Source organism: Accipiter gentilis, chromosome 26 (assembly GCF_929443795.1).
Source record: "Accipiter gentilis chromosome 26, bAccGen1.1, whole genome shotgun sequence".
Classification (NCBI taxonomy): domain Eukaryota; kingdom Metazoa; phylum Chordata; class Aves; order Accipitriformes; family Accipitridae; genus Astur; species Astur gentilis.
The window spans coordinates 13,060,196-13,079,133 of NC_064905.1; the positions used below are offsets into that span (position 1 = coordinate 13,060,196).

Sequence of the window (18,938 nt, forward strand, 5' to 3'; positions counted from 1 at the left end):
GCCGGCGGCGTGCTGGCGGCTGTGGGGGAGCCCGGCGCGTTCACGTGGCGCTGGCCCGTGCGGCGTGGGAGGTGGGCCGCGGCGCCGAGGGAGGGGGCTGCCATGTTACCTGCGCCGGCAGCCCCCTCCGCCGAGGGAGAATGCGCTTTTCAGGCAGCTGCCTGACTCCACGCGCGCCGGCAGCGCGGGAGTGCGTTGCCAAGGCGATGGGGACCATCTTACTCATCCTCCTCGCTATTGTTCTCCTGCCAGCCCCGAGGTGCCCGGGCGGGGAGAGGAGGAGGAGGAGGAGGAGGAGGAGGAGGAGGAGGCAGGAGGCCTGGGATGAAGGCTGCCTGCGGGGAGGGGAGGGGATGCTCCCCACGATTCCCCCCCCCCGACCGGCCTTGGAGGGGACGGGGACGCGTTGGGTGCCGAGATGCCGATGGGGACGGGGAGAGCGGCTGCCGGCGGAGCTGAGAGCGGCGGGTGGAAGGAAATGCCAGCAGGATGTGGCCCTGCAGCCCCCTGCCCTGTGGCAAAGTCCCGGCCAGGGGCTGGGGGACGTTTCGGTCCCCTCCTCTGCCATCACTTGATCCTGCCTGTGGTGTCTCTTGTCCCCCCCCAGGGTCTGTGCCCAGGCTTGGGTCTGATCCCACATGCGGTGGCGTGGGATGTAAACCCATACCTACGCCCCACACCATGCTCCCCCCAATTGCAAGTGGGCAACTGGGCCCAGTCAATACTCTGGGACTGGGACCAGCACACAGGACCATGGGTGGGAACAGACACCTTGAGGGGGGGAACACACTGATGGGTGCAGTGATGCACCCCCACCCCATCCACCCACTGGGGTGTCCGGCGGCGACATGGGGCTGCCCTGCTCTGCCCCAGGGAGGGTAAAGCAATGTTTTTTATTTTATTTCCATATCCTGCCTCCCTATTTTTAGCCTTCGGGGTTTTGTTCCAGCCTGGCTGTTTACTGGAAGGAGCATTTCCAACCTCCCTTGTCTCCAAGCAACCAGGTGTGCCAGCTCCCATCGCACTGGCCTCACCCTATAGATCTATAGGTTCCCCTGTCTTGGGATTACCACCCCCACCCCCACCAACCCTATAGATCTATAGCTCCCGCTCCAGTGCTGACATGCCCCGGACAGGGAGGGGATCCTGACCCTATTGGGTGATGGGAGGCAGCTGGGGGGGGTGTCAGGAAGATGCTGATGCTGGAGGGTTTTGGGGGGGGATGCAGGGATGCAGGCGAGGCGAGCAGGCCGCCTTCCCCCCCCGCAGCGCGAGCGGGAGTGCGTGGGAAGGAGTTAGACAAAGCCTGAGCCCGGGAGCAGAGGCAAGCGCTGCCGGGAGGGAGACAGGGACGTTCTCCCCTCCCCATCCTCCCCCACCCTTGGGCGAGGGGTACGCAGGAGCCCAGCTCCATCCCCGCCACGGTGGCACGTTGTCCCCGTCCCTCGGGCTAGTTGGGGTGCAGCCCCCCCCACCCCCCCCCCAGTGATGCCTGGGAGGGAAGCCGGCCGTCTCCATCACCAGGTAGGAGAGGGACCGGGCTCTGTGTGGCTGTCACCCCCACCCACGGGACCCACGCTAAGGGCTGGGGACCCCCTGAGCCGGCCGGTGCCGGCCACGCGCCCTGCTGTGCCCGGGTGCACGGGGGGTGCCGGGGTGACCGTCCCTGGGGGACACGGGGGGGGGGGGCGATGCTGGGGGATGCCGGGGGGTGGGGGGGGCTGTGGGGTGATGGGGAGCTCCCAGGGCGGGCCGGTGGGGTCACAGCGATGACACCGGGGGGTGCTGGGACCCCCACGCTCCTCGCGGCAGCCGGCCCTCCCTCGCCTCCCCACCGCTGCCCGGGGGCGCCGGGGCGGGCGGCAGCCGGGGGGGAGCGGGCCGGGGCGCGGTACCGCCCCCGCCGCCGCCGCCCCACGCATGCTCGCCGCTGCCACCGCCGCCGCCGCGCCGGAGCCGAGCGGAGCGGAGCGGGACGGGACGGGAGGATCCGCCGCCGCAGGTAACGGCGGCCCCGGGGCGCACGTGGCGGGACCGGGCCGAGGCGCTGCGGCCGCCGCCGCCCACCCCGTACCGGCACCCCCAGGACGGGGACGACGACGACGACACCGGCGGCGCGGGCCCCGGGATGGGCGGCGGGGCCGGTGTCGGGGTGCCCCCCCCCCCCCCCCCCCCGACCCCGGCCGGGGCTGCCGCGAGGGCGGCGTTGCCCGGGGCTCGGCCGGGGAACCGGGGCCGGGGCGTTGCACACGCGTGTCCGTGCGTGCGGGTGTGCCCGTAGCCATGTGCTGGCGTGTGCGTGCCAGTGCGTGTGCACACGCGTGTCTGTGCGTGTGCGCGTGCCTGTGCGTGTGCACACGCGTGTCTGCCTGCCTGAGCGTCTGCACACGCGTGTGCCGGGGTTCGCAGCTTCTCCGTGGAGCAGCAGTACCGGGGCAGCACGCCCAGCCCCGGGCCGGGCAGGGCACCCACAGCCCCCCGGGACGTAGGGTGCTGTCAGGGCAGGTCGGGGTGCGGGGCGGCAGGGCCCGCCCCCCGGGAACGGGGTGCTGCGTGGGAAGACAGGGATGGGGGGGGGGGCGGTGTCATTGTCTCCGGGGCTCCAGCGGTGCTGGGCAGCCGCGGGGGGGTCGGTGCCAACCTGGTCCTTGCTCCTGCTGCTTCCCTTGGGGGGGACTCGTTCGGCTCCAGCCACGTCTGCCTGGCTCTGCCCTCTGCGGGACCCACGAGTGGCCGTGGCCAGAAGCGTGGAGTGCCCCACGGCTGTGGGACCCATGTGCTCCCAGCTCCCGAGGGACTCGCTGGCACTGGCAGAGCTGGGGGGCTCCCGGAGAACTTGGGGCTTCCCGCCATGCTCCTGCTACAGGGCTGTCCCACGGGGTTTGGGAGGGTTTGGGGCCAGTTGGGTGACAACAACCTGTGTCCCCATGCTGTGCCAGGGTGCTTGCCTGCAGCCAGCTCTGCGCAGCATGGCCGGGAGCTCGGCACATCCGCAACACGGGGCGTAGGTGCTGAGCTGGGGGTTCCCGTGGCTGGGGGACGCATATCACTCCCAGCTCCAGGGATGCTGGTCCCAGCGAGCAGAGGGAAGGACTTGGCCTGCCGCGTGCCCGTGCTGTGCCCTGCAGCACACCTCAAGCCCCAGGCCCAGCTCGGTCTCACCCCACACTGTGCCCAGCTCCCCACTGGCAGGCAGGGGGTGCCGAGCATCCCAGGCTCTCAGCCTGATGCCCGGACCGAGCATCCCAGGCTCTCAGCCTGATGCCTGGACCGAGCATCCCAGGCTCTCAGCCTGATGCCTGGACCGAGCATCCCAGGCTCTCAGCCTGATGCCTGGACCGTGCTCCAGCTGCCGCTCTCTCCACAGGGGTGCCTGCACCACATCCCCCCCTCCAGCAGCTGCAGCAGCGCCTGGATCCTGCTCCCAGTCTGGCCGCACCAGGGGAAGGCTGGCTTTTACGGTAGGCAACCGACACCGTTCCTCCCTTCTCGTGGGGCCAGGCACTGGCTGCCGCCACACAGGCTGTGCTGGGGCTGGTGTGTGCTCCACGTGGCCGCCCAACCTGTTGTCATGGGTGGCGTGGAGAAAAACAGTTGGCAACCGAGAGGGACTGGGTGTCCACCGCTGCTTCTCCCTCACTGCCCCATCCTCTCTCTTGCAGACCAGCAGCGGGACTAGCATGGGAGAAGCCTTCCCCGGGCATGGGCAGTGCTAAGGAGCCCGAGGGGCTGCAACTGCTGAGCCGCCAGGCTGGGGTCGAGGACACCTGCGAGCCCAGTGCCAGCTCCCCTGGCTGCCCACCGGTGGGCGAGTGCCTGCCTGGCTCCGGCTGTGCCACAGAGGGCCGTGCCATGAGGACCTGCTGCGTGGCTGAGCTGGAGGCCCAGGGCACCATGGCCAGCCCAGCGGTGGAGAAGGTGCCATCACCGATGGGACCGGCTCCCAGCACGCTTCTCCCAGACGCTGGCGTGGAGCCAAGTGTGGCGGCAGTGACGGGGAGCTGCGGGGGACCAAGTGGCGCTGCCCCTGCCTGTGGTCCCTTGGGGATGGGGGTCTCCAGCACCCAGAAGGACAACACAGCCCCCATCCCCCCCCTGCCTGAGCCCTGCCTCAAGGCACCCAGCAAGGACATGGGGAGCGTGCCGGCTCCTGCCAAACACGTGGCGTTCGTGGAGCCTGCCGTGGGCACTGGAGCAGCTGAACTTCCAAGCCAGGAGCAGCCCCAGGATGGCACAGGGACGTCCTTGAGCGCTGCGCCCCAGCTAAAGGGCAGCGAGGCTCCCAAGCACCCCCAGGGGGGCACGGCAGACCCCGCTGGCACCGGCACTGTGGGGAGCGGGGGCCAAAGCGAGGCAGGGCTGAGCCCTGCTGCCCTGGGCCAGGGCAGAGCTGAGGGGAGCCCAGCCCAGGGTGCGGATGCCGGGAGCAGCCAGCAGCCCCGGACAGCCAAGCTGCTCTGTGAGTCCTACTCCTTCAAGGTGACCCCACCGCAGGACGCCGGGATGCAGGACACGGGGACGCAAGTGGACAGCCGAGCATCCCTGGTGTCGGTGGCGTTGAGCCCCATGAGCCCCCCGGGTGGGGCTGCTGCCTTCACCTTCCCCAAGAGAGAGACGGGCTCTGTTGCCCCCCCGCACCCAGAGCCCTCCAAGAAGGATGCGGAGATGCAGGTGTCCATGCCTGTGGAGACCCGCTCGGTGGCCACTGGGCCCATGACGCCGGTGGCCAAGTCCCCGCAGGCCTCGTACCCCGAGGTACATGTGAAGGGGACGGTGGCGGAGGAGGCTCCGGAGCCCATCCGGGAGGTGAGCTGGGACGAGAAGGGGATGACGTGGGAGGTGTACGGGGCCTCCATGGAGGTGGAGGTGCTGGGCATGGCCATCCAGAAGCACCTGGAGAAGCAGATCGAGGAGCACGGGAGGCAGGTGGTGATGACCCCCCAGAGCACCCGTGCCGGCTCCGTCAAGGGAGCCCCCCGCAAAGGCGAAGCCAAGAGGCAGCCCAGCATCTTTCGGGCTCTGCTGCAAAACGTCCGGCGGCCCCGGTGCTGCTCCCGCACCGGCCCCGCCATGGAGTGAGCCGCTGCCCGCGCCGGCGGGGTGGGGGTGCCGTGGGGCTTCTCGGGGGAAGTGGGGAGGGCTCTCTGCACCAGCGTCCCGAGACGCCCGCTGCCAGTGTGTGGGGCTCCCTGGGGCTGGGGCAGGCGGTGATGGAGCACTGCACGCTGGGGCAAGGCATCTCCTTTGCCGGGGGTCCCCCTGCCAGCCTGGTGTCCCCCCACCAGGCTAGCCCCGTGGAGGTGCCCTGGGACGTGAGGCTGGTGCCCTGTCTCTGTGCTTGGTGGCTTTTTTCAGCACGAGGAAGCATGTGGCTCCTTCTAGCTGGAGATGGCTGCACCGTGGCATCTCCTGCCCGTGGCACAGGTCTGGACATGGCTCAGGGTGGGCATGGGCAGGTCGCTGCTGGCTCTCCCGAGCTCTGGCCTCGCTCGCACACCAGGCAGCAGCGTTGCTCCCCGTGCTGGAGAGATGCTGGTGCGTCGCCGTGCCACCGCTTTGCCTGCCCAGGGCTCGGCCATGCTCTGACCAGCCCATGGCTGTGCACATGCGGGTCTCCACGGCTGCCCAGTGCAGGGGCGTTCAGCCTGGACCTCCACAACCCTGTCCTCTCTGCCCCACTGCCGTACCGTGGGTGCCCCGGAGCTCGGAGGATGTGGCCACGCGGGGCACCGGGACACATCTCAAATGGGAAAGACTGGGGCCAACTACGGCTGTGGTGGAGAGCCACTTATCCCCGTCACTGTGGCTGGAGGCGCTTGGGGAGTCTGTCCCCATGGTCCCCAGCTCACCCTGCCTGGGGATCTGCCTGGGAGCAGCCATCAGAGCCCTTGGCACGTCCTTGCCATGGCTGGTGGTGGGGATGAAGGCTGCCCTGCCACTGGGCCTGTCCAGCTGCCCCGGTGCCAGAGAGGCACCACATGCTGGGGATGTGGATGCGTGTCCCTGTGTGGGTCCCTCCGGCCCCGCTGGCTGCTCTCGTCTGATGGCAGCCAGGGATGCGAAGGCTGCAAAGCGCTGCCACTTTTTACAGCTGGGGTTTTACAGGGTGGGGGGTGGGGGGGCTTTTATTGAACCTTGTTTGCATTTTTGGAGCTTTTTAAGAGACACTTTCAGCCATGCGTGTCCTGCCTGGAGCCACCTCCTCCCTGGTGGCCTGCGGGGCCGTGACCCTCTTTTCGAACACTTTTCCTATGTTGCCTGTGCCCCGCCGGCCTGGAGAGCGTCGGGAGCAAAGGGTCAGCATGCAGGGGGGTGAGCATCCCCGTGGCCAGCAGCACCACGGCGTCTTGCCGAGACATGGGTCCTGGCCCGTCCAGCCTGGCCCCATGCAGAGGACCAGCCCCGCAGTGCCGCAGCGAGGGGGGTCCCAGGTCTGTGCCCATCTGTGCCCAGCACCTGATAGGCAGGAGGCTGCAAATGGGGATGCTTGAGGAGCTGCGCCATCCCCTCTGGGCAGAGGTGCAGGAGAGCTTAAGGTACCAGGGCCACCAGTGCAGCCACTTCCTCTCTTTAAGGGGCAAGTCTTGCCCCCCAGACCCCTGTTGTACATCCTAGGCTTGTTTTGGGCCTGCAGGGCTGTCTCTTGCCCTGGGGAGGGAGTGTGCTGCGAAGGGCTCGCTGAAGCACCAGCTGGCAGTCAGAGCTGCGGCTGGTGCCTGCTCTGTGCTGGCTCTGCTCAGTGCCTTGGGCTGCGGGAACAGTGTCATGGGCACTCGGGGAAGACCGGGAGCCCTGGGGCATCCCCATCCCCCCCCACCCCGGGCTGTCCGCCACCTCCAGCCCCGAGCTGCGGCACACTGGCGTTGCGGCTTCATCACCTACTTTATTCTTTTTTTCCTCTTCACTTCTTTTTTTGGGGGCGGGGGGAGGAAGGGGGCGGGAGGACCAACCTGTCAACGTGGATGTTGGGTAATAAAACCTTGCACAAACCTGTGAGTGGGGCTGCCTGCACCTCCTTCCCCTGGGGCTGAGCGGGGCCAGGGGACAGTGGGGCAGCCCAGGGAAGGGTACTGGGGACAAGAAGCCAGGTTGAGCCCCGTGGTGGCACTCTCCTCCCTGCTGGCACCAGCCTGGCCCAAAACCAGCACCTCGTGCCAGGAGAGATGCCCCCAAGCTGGCTGAGCTCCCCGGGGTGATGGCCGCAGGACACTATGACCCCTGTGGGACAGGTTTATTACCAGCCTCTGAACACAACATCATCAAAGCAGCTGCCCAAGTCCCGCTCCAGCCCTGCTGCACTCCTGCGCCTGCTCACAAGTCTGTGGTGGTGAAGGTGGTGTTGATGTATGCTGTTTTGGTGGGCTCCTTCAGGTTCAGGGCAGCCACCAGCACCTCCTCGTCAGTGGGGTCTGTCAGCTGTGTTTTGCCCTGCTGCAGAAGGAGAGTGTGGTCAGAGGGGATGGGGACAGAGATAGGGGACAGGGACACTCCCGTCCTTCCCAGGAGCTGGGGGCTGGCAAAGGGATGGAGAGGCTACGAGGGATATGAGGGATCCAGGAGTCCAGGAACCAAAGCAGAGAGGAGGGGACAGGGGGGTGCAGTGGGAGGACTCCCTGCTGGGCACCGGCAGTTCTTTGCACACTTACCTTGGCCTTGAGGTTGCTGTCCCCGGGTGCATTTACTGTGTTTTCATCCAGGGAATTCATGCTGTGGAGAGTGGAGGGTGAGGGGGTAGAAGAGGGCCCTGGCACTGGCGGAGTGGGGACACAGGGTGATGGCCCTGTGGTCTTTGAGACCTGCCCACAGAGCTCACCTGGCTACAGAGATGGAGTCCTCATGAAAGCCCAGGTCGTGGGAGGGATTGAGCGAGAGGTTCAGCATAGGGTTGGCCCTGGCCAGGGATGGGTGGTAGGTGAGTGACCGTCCCATGGGGCTGTGGGGTCAGCCCAGGGCAGCCACGTCCCCCCAGGCAGGAGGGGTGTGACAGTGGGCTGTGGGGTCAGCCCAGGGCAGCTATGTCCCCCCAGGCAGGAGGGGTGTGACAGTGAGCCCTGCAGCCCCTGGGTGTGGGGGACATGCCTGGACTCTCCCCTTCTGCCACAGGTTGCCCCCACTCACCCCTCTGCATTGTACTGGTTGGTCCCGGGGATGCCAGCTCCCTGCTGTGCCATGGCAGGGCTGAACGTTGTGGCCACTTTCAGAGCCTTCATTGCACTCAGCTTCCTCTTGTAGCTGCAAAGCCCAGGGACAGGGCGTGTGAGAGGGGCAGGGGGAGCTGGGCCATGGGATGGGGTGGAAAGGAGTGGGATGGAAGGTAGGGATGGGTTTAGGGTTGCCGGTGGGGATGGGGGTGGTGGGTGAGGCAGGAGGGGGTGCGGGCGGTGCGGTACCTCCTGGTGGTGAGAATCAAGACCAGGGTTATGATGAGGATGAAGATGAGCAGGAATGCTGCCAGCCCTGCGATGATGCCAATCAGCTCTGTCTCCCTGGTGGGCTTTGCCACCTCCCCGGGGCCCTGGTGCAGAGCAGGGGTGAGGGCATAGCCCTGGCCAGCGGACCACCCTCCCAGCCCCACATGTTGCTGGTGCCCTCTCGCTGTGCCCCTTGCCCGGCCCCACTCACAATGATGGCCAGGCCCAGGTTCACCAGCTCAGCCAGGACCAGCGGGTTGGACTGTATGAGCCTGCCGAGGAAAGCGAAGGCGTGAGCGGCGGGGCCGGTCCAGGCATGTGGCAGTGCCCATGCACGGCCCCCGCCCCAGCACGCACACGCTCAGCTGGTTGACGTCCAGGGCAGTGCCATTGCTGTAGACGAAGTACGCTTCCATTACTGACTTGGCTTTCACCCTGCGGGATCAAAGATGGGGTGAGTGGGGTGCAGGGCACGGTGCCCTGCCCCAGGGTGACCCCCTCCGATGCCACCACCACCATCCCCTTCCCCATCATCTGCATGGCCCCACTCACTGGGTGGCACGGGTGTCCTCTATGGTCCGGATGGCCACCACGTAGACCCCTGCCTTAGTTGCGGTGGTCAGGGCCCTAGGAACAGGAAGGATGGAGGGAGGCTGGGCTGGGTGTCCTGCCGCTCCGCTCGTGGGCACGGGAAGCGGCTGGACCCCCTGCAGTCCCTGGCTCTGGTGGGGACCTGCCTGCCTTGGTCCCCTTCATGGTCTATGAAGTTGGGAGAGACGGTCTGTGGGTCCTGGCCTGCATGCTCGTGTCCCCCGCTGCCCAGCCCTGCACCAACCACCCCAGCCCGGCACCCCTTACACTTTGATATTTTCAGCGTTACTCTGGACTTCATCCACCGTTGTCATGAACTGGAGGCGAATGCGGTAGCTCTGATCTACTGCAAAGATCTGTGTGGGGAGAGCAGGGGTGAGCAGGGCTGGGCAGGCCAGGGGGCATCCCTGGATGGGGGGGCAGGGGTGACACTCACATTCAGCATGGTCTGTGCTGTGTGAACTGGTGCCTCACAGTCCTGAGCCTCCACTGTCACCTGGTACTGCCCCTTCAGTGACCCATCGAGGTTGCTGGCCACCCTGCAAGATGGGGATGTCAGCGATCCCATGGGACATCCCTGGCAGGGCATCACCATCCCCCAAGCTCCACCCTGCCACCATGCCCAGGGCAGGACCCCAGGATGGATTTGTCCCCTTCCCAGCCTGCACCGGCCCTGCCTGCACCTCTGCCTTGTGGCAGGCAGGAGCTGAGCCACGTGCCCCCCACCCTGGCCCAGACCCATGGCCTCACTGGATGCTCCCGACATAGCTGTCCTGCTCAGGCGCTGTCACCACCTTGAAGATGTTCTCGAAGGGCCGGCTGACCCCGTTGTCGTCCACGAGCACCACACTGACAATGGAGAAGATGATGGTTCCCTTCAGCCCTGAGTCAGCGTCCGTTGCCTGAAGGGACAAAGCATGGCAGGAGCATGGATGGGAAAGGCCACTGCCTGCCCATGGTGGGGAGAGGTGGGCCCCGCTCCACAGACTGACAGACGCATGCACACAGCTCCTCACCTTTACGGTAGCCACTTGCAGGTCCACAGGAGAGATTTCGGGGACAACCACTGCCAGGGAAAGACAGATGGATGGTGCAGTCATGCTGGTGTGCAGCCAGGCTTGCTGCAGACCTCATGCCCGCACAACCCCAGGGCTCAGCAGAGCTCCAAGCATCCCCCCACTGCCCTCAGCCCCACAGCCTTCATGGAAAGCATCAAGTAACCCCAGCCTGGCCCCTGCACCTCTCACAGCCCTGCCCTGGCTGGGGGAAGGTGCCCGCTGCCAGGGACCATGGCAGAGCATGTGTGGGTGCAGAGAGGAGCCCACAGGGTGCACCAGCCCTGGCTTCTCACCGAAGGTCTCCATGATGGGCAGGAAGAGCGGCGTGTTGTCATTCACATCGGTGATGAGGATCCTTAGGGTTTCTGCAAATGCCCCGAAAGCAGAACTCCGGTCACCAACAGAGCAGCCCTGCAGCACCCTCCTCTGCTTCCCCTGGGAGTCCCATCCTCCCACCAGGCTCAGGTCTCGGTGGCAGGGACCAAAAGAACGGGGGACACCCTCCCTCCATTGGCAAACCACCCAGCTCCCACCCCGCTCCCCACAGCTCCTCCTGGGAGGTGGGAGAGGCAGGGCCCACCTCCCCCCATGCCCAGTGCCAGTAGAAGGAGCGGGGAGTGGGCGCCGTACCATTCTGGCTGTAGCGGTTGCCCCTCTCGGTGTACAGGTCTTCGGCCCGCAGTGTGAGCACCACCCTATCGCACAGTTCATAGTCAATGTCCGAGCTGTTCACCAGCACTGAGCCATTGGGTGCCAGCATGAACCAGTCCCAGCACACCTCCCCAGCGCTGCTCGCCCCCTTGAAGCAGGTGACCGCCAGCTCCTCAAAGACCAGTGAGTGATTGGTGTCTGGGTCAGAAGCGAGCAGTGTGTGGACCAGACCCTGCTGCGTGCCGTTCTCGCTTACATGCACATCCTTCAGCGAGACAGGCTGGACAGTGGGGGGCTCATCATTGATGTCTAGGATGTGGACCACCACCGAGACATTGGCAGTGTCCCCCATGTTCTCTGCGGCTGTGTTCTCTGCCAGCACCACCAAGGAGAATAACTTCTGCTTCAGGGTGTCATAGTCCAGGGACATGTCAGGGTCCACAGACAGCTGCCCACCATAGTGCCCTGGCCCTAGGTAGGATGAGCGGATCAAGAAGTTGCTGGAGCCACTACCCCTCTGAAGCAGGAAGGAAATGCGGGAATTGATGTCTGTTTGGTCGGCATCTGTGGCCTCCACCACACCCACGAGGGACTCTGCAGGTGGAGACAGACACTCAGTGGCCAGTGGGCACTGACTCAGGGACAACACTGGTCCCACGAATCTGGTTGTGCAACTCCTACCTGGAGAGTCTTCAAAGACTGAGAACTCATAGAACTGTTTGAGGAACATGGGTGCATTGTCGTTTGTGTCCTGCAGGAGACAAAGCCCATGGTTGTAGCTGCTCCAGGAAACAGGGTGCCCAACAGCAGGCCTGGCACAGGAGTGTGGACACCTGCCTGCCTGCAGGCAGGAGAGACACAAGCCCTCTCCTGCCTCCCTGCACCAACTCTTCCTTCCACCCCCACAGGGAGCCTGGGAACATGGTGCCTTTGCCACAGCCAGGGATCCCACATCCCTTCCCTGCCCATCCATCTCAGCTCCAAGCCCTGGCCTGCCCCAGTGTGTCCCCTCTTGTGCCCCGGGCTTACCCCCACAGTGATGGTGACATTCACCAAGGTGCTGAGCGGCGGCGTGCCGTGGTCATACACCTTCACAGTCACCACCATCTGCCCCTGCTCGTCTTCCAAGGCCTCGCGGTCCAGTGGCTCCTTGCTGCGCATCTCACCTGTGGATGCGTTGATGGTGAAGTTGTTGCTGAATGGTCCTGGCAAGATCTTGAAGCCCAATTTGCTATTGAGGTTGCCAGGCTCATCGTTGTCAATAGCCTGAAAAGGTCAGGGGTTGGAACAGGGCTGTCCAGCACCGCGGGGACAGTCCCTGCTCCTCTCTGACAGCATCACATCATCCCCTCCACCTCCATCAGTGCATACCTGGATCTGCGTTCTGATGTTCAGCCCCTCTTCCACTGAGATGAAGTAGGAGCCGGTGATGATGGGTGCCATGTCATTGTAATCCAGCACAGTGATCTCCAGCACTGTGGTGCCCACCAGGTTGCCCCCATCCTTGGCCTGGAGGTTGGCGTAGTAGATGGAGCGAGTCTCCCGGTCCAGCAAGCTCCCGTTCTGCACCAGTACTGCCCCGGTCGTGGCGTTCACCATGAAGATTTTACGGCTACGGCACACACAGAGCCATCACCAGGGCTCAGGCCTGGACCTGCCTCTCCAGGACAATATCCTGGTCGTGGCTTGTTGTGCCCCTACATACATGCTCTCCGGGAGCAGCTGGTAGGTGATCTGGCCCAGGACACCGCTGTCTGGATCGTAGGCCTAAAAGAGAGAAGGAAGGGTCTGTTCAGTCTGCCTTAGACCCCAAAGCAGTGATGAGTCTGGGGCACTGGCCACTGGCAGTGAGCACCCCAAAAATGTGGCCCTGATGGGCACAGGGTCCCACAGTCTGTGTGCCCACTGGCACCACCTCCTTCCTGTGTCCATGGAGAGACCAGTGCCCTCAACGCAAGCTGCATTAGTGGTGCCAGGCGTGCCCAGCATCCTGCTTGGGGGACGTAAGCTGTGCCCACTCCCTGCCCAGCGCCTGACCGTGATGTTTGCGGAGATGACAGTGCCAGCAGGGCTGCCCTCCATCACACTCAGGTTGTAGGTGTTCTGGGGGAACTCAGGGATGTGGTCATTGCTGTCAATGAGGCTGATGGTCACAGTGGCCGTGGAGCAGCAGTCTGTGGGGTTTCCCGTGTCGTTTGCAATGATCTGCAGGATGGAGAAGGGACAGTGTCTCACATGGGTCCCCAAACATAAGAAAGAGACGTGTCACACTCCAGCCCAGCTCCCCTGCACCAAGCAAGCTGCCAGGGCAGAGCCATGTTCTGCTTTGGCTTTTGAACTCTGCAGGAGAAGGGCTGTGTCCCCGCTGTGCCCCAGCATATGCAGGGAGCAGGGAATGCCCCCACAGTGAGCCAGCCCTACAGGTCCCACCTGCACCACCATGATATGGCTTATCTCGTAGTCCACAGAGGATGGGTCTTGCACCAGGAGCTGGACCTCCCCTGTGCCCACGATCTTTGCAGGGGAGACAGTGAAGGCACTGGCATTCGGACCCTGCAGGTACAGCTCATAATTGCTGTTGATGCTCTGCGGGGAGAGACACACAGGAGTGAGGGTGGGTGGTGCAGCAAGGAAAAACACCTGCACCCTTTCTCAGTCCCCTGGACAGGCTCCCACCTTGTCCGGGTCGTGGGCAACGATGCTGAGGTTCGACACGGGCAGTCTGGAGGAGGAGTGCTCTATGATGTTGCCCCTGAAGTTGTTCTGGGCACTGGTGGAGAAGTTGCAGCTGGGAAGGGAGCAGTGGTAGAACTGGGGCTTGTTGTCATTGACATCGGTCACTGTGACTGCCACCAGGGTCCTGGCCAGGGCCACCTTGCCATGGATGTCCAGGTGCATCTCACGTGCCTGGGCAGGAGGAGAGAGCCGGTCGGAGGGACCAGGGGAGAGGAAGAGGATGGGGTTCCCCTTGCTGCCTCCTACTCACCATGACTTCCAGTAGCACCTCCTCGCCTGGCAGCTGCTCACGATCCAGGAGCCCACTCACAGTGATGGTGCCCGTCGTGGAACTGATAGCAAAGGGGATGCTGGCATCTAGGGCAACGGGACAGCAGGAATCAGCTGCAGCCACCGGGAAACTCAGGCCTGGCCCTCTCTGCTAGCAGAGCATGCTGGCAGCGCCTGGGAGCCCAGAACCAGTCCCTGTGGTGCCCCTGATCCCCCCCTCCCGCCCATCCCACCCTGCCACTGCTCACTCCCTGCCCATCCCACACGGCCCCATCACTCACTGGTGATACTGTAGGAGATTTCATCATTCACCCCTGTGTCTCTGTCCATGGCGGTGACCGTCAGCACACTGGTGCCCTGTTGGGGACATGGCCATCAAGGCAGGACCTATGATGTCTCCAGCCGCCCCCACGCCTGGTGGCCCAGATGCCCCAGGTCGTCAGAGCCCCCAGGGAGGGCCAGGGGTAGGGACATGCTATGGGGCAGGCAGGCTTCTTACCAGGGCGCAGTTCTCGGGTACAGAGCTGGAGTAGGGCTCGTTGAGGAACCGTGGGTCCAGATTGGGCTGGTCGAGGATGGTCACGGACAGGTAGGTTGAGCTATTCTGGAAGGTCAACATGTTGTGCAGCATTCCCCCACCATCCTGGGGAGTGGAGCACCTGTTAGCTCCATGGCACCCTTACCTGGCAGCCCTGCACCCCCAGCCTGGCTGGTCCCCACCTTGGCGAGGATCTTGAGCTGGTAGAAGGTGTTCTTGGCATAGTCCAGTGAGCCATTGAGCACCACGTTCCCATTGGCCAGGATGTAGAAAAGCCAGTGATTCTTTGTGTTGTCTGGGATCACCTGAGCAGGGGACACCACCCCATGTCACCAAGGCAGGGAGCAGACGTGCCCAAGCAGGGATGGGGGCTCAATCCCCAACCTTCTGCCAGGCTTGGCCCATGGGCTGTGGGGACCCCCTACCACGTGGCTTATCCCCAGCTTGCAACTGTTCAGCACCTTGCACCCATTGCCCACTGGGTGCCAGCCCTCCTGACTTGACACATACCCCTGCTCCCCCAGAGCCATGGGGCTGCCCCTGGCTGGGTCACCCAGCACCTTCTGCCCCACAGGGGTGGCTCAGGGATGGGTTTCAGGTACAGCATGCCCCACTGCAATGCACTGTGCTCACCTCCTCGATGCTGTAGCTGACTTTGGAGGCGTTCCCGGTGTCGATGTCGTTGGCAAACACGGTGTAGATGCTGCTGCCAGGTTTCGTGTTCTGGGCACACAGTGGTGGGGGGTGGCATCACCCAAGAGAGCAGGAGGGGTGGTGCTGGGCCCGGCCCCTGCCAGCCCTGCTGTGGGATGCTCTGGCCCCGCAGGGCTCCAGGGGCTGCCCAGTGCAGTGGGCCATGCAGGGATGAGCTGCTGCCCTTGCTCACACAAGGCAGAGGCCGGATCCACCCTGCCACCCTCCCCAGAGCTCCCTGGGCGCAGGGGCTGCACCCCAGCCCTGGGGTGCCAAAGGGGAGTTGGGCTGAACCCCACACCCTGTATGCACCCCAATCTGGCCTCACCCTGGCCCAGCCTGAGCGGCAGCTCGGGCACTCCCTGATCAGAAGCTCATTGCAAGGGCAGAGTCCCAGCCATGCGCCAGTGCCTCAGACAGGCAGAGAGGCCCCTGCTGGGAACTGCCCTGGCACGGAGTGCTCCCAGGTCAGCTGTGACGGCTGCACCATCGCCCCACGCCCAGGCACACTGTCACTGCACGCCCGAGTGTAGGGTCAGCCCGTTCCCGGCGCACCCATGCCACAGGAGGCACCCAGCACCCCTGCCCTGCTGCCCGTGGGGACGGGAGGTCCTGGGGAGGTACCTCGGGGATGAAGGTTTCATATGGCAGGTGCTGGAAGACTGGAGCGTTGTCGTTACGGTCCTCCACAATGATGGCAAGTTTTCTGGAGACCTACCGGGTGTCAGGGAGGGCATGGGATGGGTGCGGGACATGGTGACCAGCAGAGCTGGGTGCAGTTCTGCCATCCCATGCCCACCTTGGCCCTGAAGCCAGCCAGCATCACCTGCCCCTGGGCAAAGCCCACCTCCAGCCCCCTTCCCCACCAAGCCTTGTCCACAGCCCCACTGAGACCCTGCTCCCCTCCCTGTCCCCATCACCCGCTTCAGCCACCCAGCCCATGCCCCAGCACTCACTGCATCGTTCGTCCCATCGAACACCCCGACGGTGATGGTGAGCCTGGCCTGGTGCTGGGAGGGACATAAGGCAGGACTTGGTCAGGGCCAGGCAGAGCTTGATCCTTGGATGGCTGAGCCCCAGTGCCCTTCCACCTGCCACCCCTGGGTGGGATGCTCCTCCCAGACAGCTCTCCCCCCTGGAACTGGCAGCTCTCCCACAGGTCTCATGGCTCTGCCCTCCATTCCCATCGCCCCAGACCCCCCAGCTCAGGCAGGGAGATCTGACCCGGTCTCTGCCCTCACCTCGCGGTCCAGGGAGTTCCTCAGTGTCACGCTGCCTGTCTGGGCATCGACAGAGAAGTAGAAGGAATCTGGCCCACTGATGCTGTAGGTGAGCGGGTCCCCGTCAAAGTCAATAGCCGTCAGCTGGAAAGCTTGCTGGCCTGGGGGCACAGGCAGCATCAGTCCCTGCTCGAGGACCCTCTGGCTGCTCCTCGTGCACCCTGGGGCTTCCCCAAGACAGCCCCACTCACCCAACTGCAGGTCTTCAGGCACGTAGACGAAGGTCATGTTGAAGAAGGGGGCTGTGTTGCCTGAAACTACAAGGAGGAGGTGTGCTAAGCACCACCTCTGCACCGAGCTCTGCCTGCACCCTGCACCCCTGTGCCTGGCAGCACCTCCCTAGCCCCAGCCCCAGCTCCTGGCTGTGTTTTGGGTCTCCAGGGGAGGCAGGGGAACCCACCACCCCTCACCTTCCTCATGCTCATCCCACACCTCCCACCTCCAGACCACACTTGTCCTCCAGCTGCAGCACCCATGCTGGATGCTATCCCCACTGCCCAGACCCCTGCCCGCTCTGCCTTGCCTTGGGGCAGCAAGGTTTCCATTGGGTGTCCAAGGTGCCAATGGGGTGGGCAGCTGTTTTGGGGGTCTCAGCTGCCCTCAGGGAATTTGGAATGAGTGTTGGGGGCTGAAAGCACCTCCAACACCTCCTGCCCATCCATGCCAGCCATGGAGCAAAGTCCTCACCTGCTGCCAGGAGGAAGGGGAGCAGCACCAGCGAACGCCATGCCATCCTGCCAGCGAGCCTGTGGACACACACCAGAGAACAAGCACCTGGGCTGATGTGTGCCTGATCCCATCAGCCACCCCAAATCCCTCCTGGGAAGCAGCCACTGGGGCAAGAGGGGCTCTAGTGGGGACAATCGCCTCTGCTGAGCCAAGCTGGTGAGCAAGTATCAGGCTCCATGCCACAACACCTGGGCACAGGCTCCTTGGGGACATGGCATGGGAGGACAGTGTTGGCCTCCAGGTGCTGGAGACCATCGGGGTGCTTGGGGACCCCAGGAGCCTCTCCTGGGCATGGCTAGAGGCTCCATTGCTTGGGCCCAACTGGGCCACACCAAGCAGCGCTTGGAGCCCACGAGCAATCTGTGACACCACCACCATGGTGTCCCCCTCCTTGTGCCATGGCCTGTGAGCAGCCTCACAGCTGACAGACACCCCCGCCTCCCCCCACAATGGGCCACGGTGCCCGTGGGGGCTGGGGCAGGAGCTGACATCCCTTACCTGTGGTCGCGTTGCTGGGGATGCTGCCGGGCGGGCTGCTCTGCGCTCACACCCTGATACCGCTAGAGAACTTTGCCTCCTGCAGTAAAAACATTCATCAATTATTAACTGCAATTGAGGGGTGAGAAATCCCTCTCTCATCTTCCTTATTCCTTGTGCTCATCCCTCAGCTGCTGCCCAGCCCAGCCCCATGCTTGGTCCCCAACCCCAGCTCCCCAGGTCCCCACGCTGGGTGCCGTCCCCCAGGATTCAGCCGGCCCATGAGACTCTGGCTCCCAGGAGGGATGCAGAGCCTGCAAGGATGCAGAGGGATCCTGCACCACCCCAGGGAACCAGAGAGGGGCTGAGGAAATGCCCCACATCCCCTGGGCTGGGGACACCGGGGTCCCACCGGGACAGGGGGTGGGCACCAACCTGGTGGTGTGGCTACTGGGGCGGGTGCCTGGGGCCCTCTGCACCCCGCTGCCACCTGCTCCCCTCCCCGGGGCTCAGCCCAGCCTCCCTGACCTACTTCGGATCCGCTGGGGACAAGGGCAGATTGTGCAGCTCCACTCAGGCAGAAGAGGGCTGGGAGGTGATGGGTGGGGGCATGGCCAGTCCTGGCCCTGTGGGACCCCCGCCTCTGTGGCCCTGGGCCTCTTGACCCCTATTCTCTGGGGAAGCCACGGGGTCTGGATGCCCGGGAAGCTGTGGGGTCCCCCCAGACACCCAGCTTGCTCCAGTGTCCCCATCTCACCCCACACCTGGGTCAGGGAGCCCCCGGAGAAGGGGCTACAGGGGGCCAGCCTGGGACACCCCCCAAGAAAACCCAGGTCCAGGAAGGGCCCCGCCCCTGCGAAGGCTGCCCCAGGACACCCCCACAGACACCCCATGGGCTGCCTGGGGGTACCCCTGGAGCCTGCCAGGGCTGGCCCAGGACGAATCCCCTGAGCCCCCCGGGGCTGGTGCTGGACGCCCCTCTGCAAACTGCCCCTGTCTGTCCCGGATCACCCCACACCTCCCAAGGGCTGGCCCGGGACACCCTCCCCAGCGCACCCCCGGGCCGGCGTTTTAGTGCGCTGCCGCTCGGAGCATTACGGCCGGAGCACCGCACCGCGCGACTTTTGGCGGCGCCGCTCTTGGGCGCAGTACGGCGGGAGGGGGGTGGGCGCGCCCATCGGCGCAGCGCGGGGGGGTGGTGGGGAGGCGCGGCGCGGCCGGTTCCATCGGGTCGGCGGGCGCGGGGGCGCCATGAGGCGGGGCTGAGGCCGGGCCGAGGCCGGAGCGGGAGCGGCACCGGGACGGACACCGAGCCCGGCGGGCCCGGCCGCCGCGCCATGCGAGCGGGCTGAGCGGCGGGCAGGGCCGGGGCAGGCACCGAGCGGCCCGCGAGCGCCGGGGACGCGCCTTCGGTAGGTACGGGGCGCGGTGGCGGCCGCGGGCCCGGGTTGCGCGGGGCAGGGCCGGCGCACCGGGGGCCGGCGGGACCGGTGCACCGGGAAAA

The 18,938-nt window shown here is 65.1% G+C and overlaps 2 protein-coding genes across 3 annotated transcripts; one reads left to right on the top strand and one right to left on the bottom strand.

Moving 5' to 3' along the window:
• Positions 1-1,920: 1,920 nt before the first annotated feature.
• GPRIN1 (G protein regulated inducer of neurite outgrowth 1) lies at positions 1,921-6,090 on the top strand. The gene is made up of 3 exons (XM_049829099.1): positions 1,921-2,002; positions 3,368-3,461; positions 3,663-6,090. The coding sequence occupies exons 1-3, from the start codon at positions 1,921-1,923 to the stop codon at positions 5,077-5,079; spliced, it is 1,593 nt and encodes a 530-aa protein (XP_049685056.1). The 3' UTR covers positions 5,080-6,090.
• Positions 6,091-7,228: 1,138 nt separating this feature from the next.
• Positions 7,229-17,931, bottom strand: CDHR2 (cadherin related family member 2). Of its 2 annotated transcripts, XM_049829837.1 has the most exons (33): positions 17,870-17,931; positions 17,456-17,534; positions 16,916-16,974; positions 16,420-16,485; positions 16,190-16,329; positions 15,905-15,958; positions 15,573-15,662; positions 14,889-14,978; positions 14,438-14,560; positions 14,217-14,360; positions 13,999-14,074; positions 13,698-13,804; positions 13,388-13,618; positions 13,142-13,297; positions 12,749-12,916; positions 12,417-12,478; positions 12,083-12,323; positions 11,741-11,977; positions 11,393-11,462; positions 10,691-11,305; positions 10,354-10,425; positions 10,019-10,068; positions 9,753-9,904; positions 9,439-9,541; positions 9,270-9,358; positions 8,964-9,038; positions 8,769-8,846; positions 8,623-8,683; positions 8,391-8,515; positions 8,119-8,232; positions 7,814-7,891; positions 7,647-7,707; positions 7,229-7,431 (listed from the first exon to the last, which is right to left on the bottom strand). In XM_049829837.1, exons 3-33 carry the CDS (start codon positions 16,959-16,961, stop codon positions 7,312-7,314), a joined length of 3,894 nt encoding a protein of 1,297 aa, XP_049685794.1. In that variant the 5' UTR covers positions 16,962-16,974; positions 17,456-17,534; positions 17,870-17,931; the 3' UTR covers positions 7,229-7,311. The 2 variants fall into 2 exon arrangements, with proteins under 2 accessions (XP_049685794.1, XP_049685795.1); XM_049829838.1 differs by lacking the exon at positions 17,870-17,931 and having other exon boundaries at positions 7,229-7,428; positions 17,456-17,635.
• Positions 17,932-18,938: the final 1,007 nt, after the last annotated feature.

Excerpts from the sequence above, each read along its gene's own strand:
- CDHR2 (XM_049829837.1), bottom strand. The coding sequence starts at position 16,961 with ATGGCATGGCGTTCGCTGGTGCTGCTCCCCTTCCTCCTGGCAGCAG. Across the intron at positions 15,663-15,904 it reads TCGATGGGACGAACGATGCA|GTCTCCAGAAAACTTGCCAT; the intron begins GTGAGTGCTGGG and ends GACACCCGGTAG. Across the intron at positions 8,516-8,622 it reads ACCTGGGCCTGGCCATCATT|GGCCCCGGGGAGGTGGCAAA; the intron begins GTGAGTGGGGCC and ends GCTCTGCACCAG.
- GPRIN1 (XM_049829099.1), top strand. The coding sequence starts at position 1,921 with ATGCTCGCCGCTGCCACCGCCGCCGCCGCGCCGGAGCCGAGCGGAGCG. Across the intron at positions 2,003-3,367 it reads GGGAGGATCCGCCGCCGCAG|GGGTGCCTGCACCACATCCC; the intron begins GTAACGGCGGCC and ends CTCTCTCCACAG. Across the intron at positions 3,462-3,662 it reads GGGGAAGGCTGGCTTTTACG|ACCAGCAGCGGGACTAGCAT; the intron begins GTAGGCAACCGA and ends TCTCTCTTGCAG.